General features: G+C 38.2%; 1 protein-coding gene across 2 annotated transcripts in view; it reads left to right on the top strand.

Moving 5' to 3' along the window:
• The first annotated feature begins 6 nt into the window (after positions 1-6).
• The window catches only part of SV2C (synaptic vesicle glycoprotein 2C), a 123,392-nt gene continuing 115,857 nt past the window's right edge, over positions 7-7,541 (top strand). Inside the window, exon 1 of one of the 2 annotated variants that reach the window (XM_006913154.1) lies at positions 7-597. In XM_006913154.1, coding sequence (XP_006913216.1) covers positions 18-597 — 580 coding nt within the window. In that variant the 5' untranslated portion in view covers positions 7-17. The remainder of the gene's footprint in view (positions 598-7,541) is intronic. The other variant, XM_025047834.1, reaches the window with a different exon arrangement.

A 7,541-nucleotide genomic window follows, 5' to 3' on the forward strand; every position in this document is an offset into this window, starting at 1 on the left:
CCATCAGTCGAGATAAGATGGAAGACTCTTACAAGGATAGGACTTCACTGGTGAAGGGTGCCAAGGACATTGCCAAAGAGGTGAAGAAACAAACAGTAAAGAAGGTGAATCAAGCAGTGGACCGGGCCCAGGATGAATATACCCAGAGGTCGTATAGTCGGTTCCAGGATGAAGAAGAGGATGATGACTATTACCCACCCGGAGAAACCTATGATGGGGAGGCCAATGATGATGAAGGCTCTAGTGAGGCTACTGAGGGTCATGATGAAGATGATGAAATCTATGAAGGAGAGTATCAGGGCATCCCCACTATGAACCAAGGAAAAGACAGCATTGTGTCAGTGGGACAGCCCAAGGGCGATGAGTACAAGGACCGACAGGAGCTAGAGTCAGAGAGGAAAGCTGACGAGGAAGAACTAGCCCAGCAGTATGAGCTGATAATCCAAGAGTGTGGTCATGGCCGTTTTCAGTGGGCCCTTTTCTTTGTCCTGGGCATGGCCCTCATGGCAGATGGTGTGGAAGTGTTTGTTGTTGGCTTCGTGTTGCCCAGTGCTGAGACAGACTTATGCATACCAAATTCAGGATCTGGATGGCTAGGTGAGTACATTATGTCAGAGAGACAAATTCTGAAACTGGTTTATTTATTGAGCAAAGTCGACAAATAGATACTTTTCATCCAGAGCACTGTATTTTTTCCAACACTTAGTTGTGAAAAAAATATTTAAACATACAAAGGAATAAAAAGAATTATATAGTAATATGCCTCCCATATATCTCTACTACTTGGATTCTAGAGTTAACGTTTACTTTATTTTCTTTATCATCTATCTATCTATCTATCTATCCATCCATCCATCCATCCATCCATCCATCCATCCATCCACCCACCCACCCATCCATCCATCCACCTACCCACCTACCTACCTTCAATATTCAAAGTCACAGCCTTTGATTGAAAAGTATTTCAATCCAACTTATCCAATTTATATTTTTATGCCTTTCAAAGTAAGAGTAATATATTTTAACTTATACTATTATGTTACATTGGTTTATCTTTAATTAATTACCAAAGATATGCCCTTGGAAGTTAAGCCATTATATGAAACTTATTTGACATTTTTATAAATACCGAGGTTAATTTTATGAAATTCTGACGAATGTGATTTCAAATTCTAAATTTCAAATTTTATGTATAATACTATGGCTTAAATACTTTTCGGACCATGCTAATTTTTGTTTTTCCTATAATCTATGTATATGTTTGCTTGTTTATTTTCTTTAATTAGCCTTATTCATAGATTTGTCTCTACATGACTTTTTCGATCTTTTTCAAAGTTCAGACCTTTGTGCATTAACTGGAAAAACTTCATTTCCTCATATTATTTAAAAATCTATTTCAAATCACATTAATAGTTAAATTACGTGTGTTAAAAATAATATGACCTCCCAACCTCCCTATAAAATTTCTAGATAGCAGATTTGAATTTTGTTTTAAAGTTGCCATGCACTCAAGGTTCATATTGTTACAAAGCTGTAGTTAATACTCTCACTTATTTCCCTTGTGCAGTGAATATAAGAAGGCCGAGAACCAGCCACATAGTGGAATATCTCCAACAACTTAAGAGTCTGTTTCAAACTCTTGGTGCATTGTCATTAACTCCTTTTGTTAAGCATACCTCACAGAACATATTCATGTGCATATTAAATCTTTACGTGTTTCAGAGTCTATGGAAGAGAGTAAGAATACTTGTTATCTCTATTTCCAAGGGACTTTTAAAAACTAAATCTTGAAAAACAAAAATATACAACTCTTTTGTGGAAACCTAGTCACTTTATTAAGTAATGTCATAATCATGGATGCTTAGAAATTTTTTGTGTGAAAAACAATTAAATACCATTTCCTAACCTGCTCTGTGATGACGTAAGAGTGATAGTCATGAATGAGAAAAGGATTTACATCTTATTCTTTTAACACTTATTACTTTTATATGAGCCACCCTAGCATTTGTTTCTTTGATTGCCTAACTGAAAAAGATGAATCTATGAAAGCAGGCTGTAAGAGGGGAGGGGAGAGCATATTTTGCATGGTTTTTGCTGGTAGACTCATTTGTATGTTCAACTATCAAAATGCAGAGCATGGTTTGGAGGAGGGTTCTTGGTCATTCGTCCAATTGATCATTTCAGCATGTCTGTTTCATATCTAGCACTGTACCTTTTTTCCTTTGGAGAGCAAGTATACCCACTGTAAGCCTTGGCATCAAAATATTTATCAAAATTTTGCTAAAGGAATTTATCAGCAGAATGTTTTAAGAAGATAGATCCTTAGAAATTATCCACAGAAATATTTAACAATCGTAGGCTTAAATTTAGAACACAGATCTTTTCATGTTATGATCTTTGCTTTCATATTAGAACTGTTTGTGAAAAATTTAAGCTGAGCTTGTCCTTGTGCCTTTATCTTCTTGATGCTAGGTGGAAGCATAGAATACCCTATGGTTCTCTTATCTGTCTATCCTATAAACCTTTCAACCCTGATGAGGTTTCACACCCCCAGGTGGCATTCAGAAATGTAGATAATGCTGTGGAACAATTGGAGTACAAATATTTTCATTTCTCCATAAATGTTGCCCAATTTAGTGAATTAAAAATGTATCCTAGGAGTGTAGAGTTTCACTCAATGTTGTGAGTCCAAAATAGAAGCATCTTAATGGTTTCATAACTGTGCCTTCCAGACTTGTATTTCAATTATTTTCCCATTGTAATTTCACTTATAATTGCATACTACCCAAGTCCTTTTTAGACAAGCATTTAAATTGTTTTGCCATTTTCGTTTCATCGAATAATAGCTTTGTAATATAATTACCACACTAAGTCATAGCAGTGGGATCAAAAATGCAGGAAGAAAAGATGCATGACCCATGTTTGGTGGTATTTTGAGGATATAGATTTGCAAAATAATTTCTCGTTTGCTACTAAGCATTGTGCCATTTTTCTCAAGGCAGGCCAAGAATGAAAAATATGAACCAATTTATGTTTTCATTATTTGAGAGCTAGGTCTTCTCTTTGTGTTTGCTAGACGATTGACTTAAAAGTAGCTAAGGGCATATCGTGCGCGCACGTGTCTATGTGTATGTCCTGTCTGCTACTATAACACTGTTAATCGGGCTGGCAAAAAGAGTAAATATTTAAATGTCTGATTAGCTGCTCTTTGGGGGAAGAAGAGCAGTCACTTTATTGTCAAAGTCTATTTATTGAGCACTTATTACACACAAAGCACAGTGTTACCTCAGAGAATATTAAGACAGAAAAAAACCAAAGTTTCCGTATCTAAGGAAGTTATAGTCTAATATGAAGAAATCACAAGTTTCTGCAGATTACCAGCACAAGAAAGCAAGTATCAATAGCCATTAAAAAAAAAAAAAAAGTGTAAATAAAGAAACTTTAGGCCGGGAGACCATGTAAGGGGTAAGGACCTGACTGAGGCTGTGGAGAGAAGGCACGGATTGGAGAGCTGTTCTTGGGGTGCAGTCAGTAGGGATGTGGTCATGGATTTGTTTAGAAGGGGGTGATTGGTTAATGAACGGAAGGATATTCATCAATTAAGTAATGCAAAGTACAAATGTTAGTATGGCAGAGAAAGACATTTAGTTTTAGACTTCACACTCTGAGATCCTTGGGGGCATCCAAAGAGGAATGCCCAATGGGTCACTTCCTATTTGGGCTGAAGCACCTAATGGCTAGGAGGCATCTCATTTATGATGAACCTGCCAATGACTTTAATCAGGGAAAGGGTGGTTTCCTGCCAAACATCATTTATGGGGCTGGTGGTAAGGGACATCTCATTAAGGAGACTGAGAAGGAGAAGCCAGGGAAGGAGGAGCATCCAGGACAGAGGGGAGGTCTGGAAGTTGCTGGAAGAAGGAAGGGATATATAACTCTTAGGTGCTTCAGAGTCTTATAGTAAAGGCTGAAATGGGTCTCTCAGGTCTCGCGCATTTAAGAAGAGGGTTAAATCTATGGTGATGGAAAGAGATTTGACTTTGAATAATGAACACACAATGCAATATGCAGATGATGTATTATAGAATTATACACTTGAAACCTATATAATTTTATTAACCAATGTCACCTCAATAAATTTAATTAAAAAGTTATTGTCTGCTGCAAATGGCTCTTAGGACAAACACAATGATCAAGGCTAGGAAGTTTTTAAAGGGAGGAGTCTGTATATTGAGCAAAGTGACAGTGTACCCTCCAATTGCCAGTCCCCATCACAGGGCAGGGGTTTCTCAGACATCAGGCATTCTCCCTCAAACTGCTGTGCCTTATAGTGGATGCTATGTGAGCTCTCTTGGACCACATCTTAGCTCCTGTCCAAGAGTTGTTGTTGTGGGGGGAGTGAGGCAGAGGTGAGGCAGGTTGGGTTCGAAGATAACCTTCTTAGATATGTGATCATTTCAGCCTCAAGCAGTAACCAGGGACAGAGGTGAGGCAGGTTGGGTTCTAAGATAACCTTCTTAGATATGCGATCATTGTAGCCTCAAGCAGTAACCAGGCTCAGCCCCACCCCAATTCCCACCCATCAGAGCAGGGTAAATGCCTCACTGGCTACTCTTCCCCTGTGTTCTCCCTTCAGAGGGGATGGCTTCTAGCTCAATGCCTGTTTCCTCCTAAGACCTGCCTAGTGAGGCAGGAAACCTAAGCATTACTAGTTTAACTGCTTACTCGCTGGGGCTTATAAAGCTTAGTAATATTTAGAACCTAAAACATTATGGCCAAGTATTGACTTGTACAAAAGAATATGAAAATAATATATTTGAAACCAAAATATACTTGACAATAAACCCAAACTAAATAATAACTAAACATCCTCTATGTTATTCTTTGCAAGGCAAATATCAATTATAACACCTAATTCTCACATGCCTTGGTAATTTTCAGGACAGACGTTTTGGTAGCATAGTAGGGACAAAGCAAGGTTACTTTCAAATAAAAAGTGAATAGTGTTAACAAAAATGGAGATAGCAAGGGCATTTTATTTCATAAGCATTAATTGAACACCAACTGTGAGCCAGATACCTGGCAAGGTGCATTAGGAGATATTCTGATGAGTATGACATGATCTTTGTCATCCAGGAACTTCTTTTCCAGTGGGACAAATACCTTGTAAAGAGATTAAGTACATTATGGTTTTTTTTCTGTGACAGAGATATCTATGCTACAGAACCACAGAAAAAAAGGAACCACCTGATTTGCCTTTGAGAATTGGTAAAAAGTTATCTGGAAGTGACATTTAACAGAGTTTTGAGAGATGAATAAGAATTTACCAGGCAGACAAGAGGAAGAATGGTGTTCCAGGAAGATGTTAAAGTTGTTGAATAGCCTGAATTTTGCAGGGAGTAATGGGAAGTTCACCATAGCCAGGCATAGTGTTGGGGCAGACAGGTCAAGTTGTAGACAAATTGTGAAAGACCTTAATGCTAAAATGGGGGCTTTGGGATTTATCCTGGAATGTGCAAGAATGATGTCACTAGATCTATATTTTAGAAAGCCATTACCTCTGGCAGCGGCGTGGGAAGTTAATTAGATGGAAAAGACATAAAAAGTCAAATAGACATGGAATCTAAGTCTCTGCCGCTTACTTGATATGAGGATTTGCAAGTAATTGAAATTTATCTGTGTCTGTTTTCACATCTGTGCATTGGGAATAAGAATACTCAATTAAACTGGGAGGATTAAATGAGGGGAAGTATGTGTAGCTTTTTAGCAAAGTATCTAATATGTAGAAAACCCTAATAAGTGATAGCTGCTATAATATTTAGAGGTGTGATGATCAATTAGGAGGTTAATGCAAAAGCCCAACCAAAAAAAAAAAGTATGAAATCCTAAAGAAAATCCGTTAATAGGGTGAGAACTGGGAAACATTTCTGAAAGAGAAATAGCAAAATTTGGTGAATGAGAAAGATGATAGAGAATTGAGGATGACATCCAGAAGTCGAGCTTGAGAGGCTGTGTGGGTGTTGGTATGGGTAACTAAGACTGAAAACAGAGGAAGCAGAGCAGGCAGAGAGACCAGTGAAGTCCATTTGGAGTGTATTGGTCTGATATGTAGGCGAGTGGTCAGGACCAGAGGACAGATGTGGGATCTGGAAAAGGAGGTCGAACCTGACAGACAATGCAGCTGAACAGAAGGTAGAAAATGACCAAATGAAGGTATCTGTCAGCTTAGCAAGATGCTGAAGAACCTTTTGGTCCCAAAATATCTAATAGCCAGCATTAAATTCACTGTTATGAGAACACCTTTGGAATTTGATGTATAAGTTCATCTAGAAACATTGTTTCCACGGAGCCCTCTTTCGGGATAGGTGGGAGTGGAGATAAGTGGTGATGGAATTACCTCTGACATCCTTTCACCCTCCTTCACCAAAGCAAATGCATATAGTCATCTCCTACATAATTCAGTTTATGCAGATAAAGGATTCTATAAGCTAAACAACAAAAACAATTCATCTGGAATATCAGCAACTTCAGCTGCCATGCTGGTGTAATAATAGGTTCAGTGTTTGATAAAGCAGTATTTGTGGAGTGGCCATTATATGTGTGGCACATGGTCCAAGGCCTTGTAAGAGAGATTGAGATGAATAAGGCTTGGTTCCTATTACCAGAGGAAATCATGGTACTTTCCAGGTGTCGGTGCCTAAGTGAATGAGGCAAACTCTGTCATCTTAAAGATGAGGATAGGAGACCTGCAGAGTTTGGGTGACTTGCCCAGTTCATGGCTGGGTATTGGCTGAGACAGTCTATAGAACACATATCCCAACTCTCCCAACTCAATCCCATTTTCTTTCCAATTCTCTAACATTTTCATTTAAAATCCTCTTGATTTGGTTTATTCCTGAAAGAATATCAGGCTCTCACTTATTGGTGGAAATATACCACTCTGGTATCTCAAGCAATTCACTTTCTGTTTGTGGACTCCAACACTGCCATTACATATTAAATTTATGCATCTTTGTCCCTTTTCCAAAACCTTGATTGAAGATATTGCCGGATTTTTGTATTTATAGGCAGTACGTAATGGAAATAGTAACAAATGAGAAATTTGATTGCCTCGGAGAATGAACCTATAAAATCAGCCCATAGTGCAAAGTCATCTTAAAGAGACAGAGTAGCAGAGTTAAAATAAAAGAAGGGTTTTGGGGGGTACCAGTGTTTTTGTTTTTGTTTTTTTTTTATCTGTGTTGTTCACTACTGCATCCCCCTTTCCCAAATCAGTGCCTGGTACAAAATAGGATTTCAACAAATATTTGTTGAATGAATAAATGAGAGTCTCTGAGATTTTTAATACTTTGAGACCCTGCTATACCTAAAGTAAAGATGTGTTAGTTTCAATGGGATTCATCAGTAGTGGAGGAACACAACAGGGCAAATCATAGATGCAGATGTTGGCAGTGCTCTTCTAAATGCTGGTCAGGGTTGGAGTGCTCTAACTTAAGGGTTTAACCTCTGGTTTGGGGGCCATATATGTCCCTATTAGAGCA

This window comes from Pteropus alecto, unplaced genomic scaffold (assembly GCF_000325575.1).
Source record: "Pteropus alecto unplaced genomic scaffold, ASM32557v1 scaffold20, whole genome shotgun sequence".
Taxonomy (NCBI): Eukaryota; Metazoa; Chordata; class Mammalia; order Chiroptera; family Pteropodidae; genus Pteropus; species Pteropus alecto.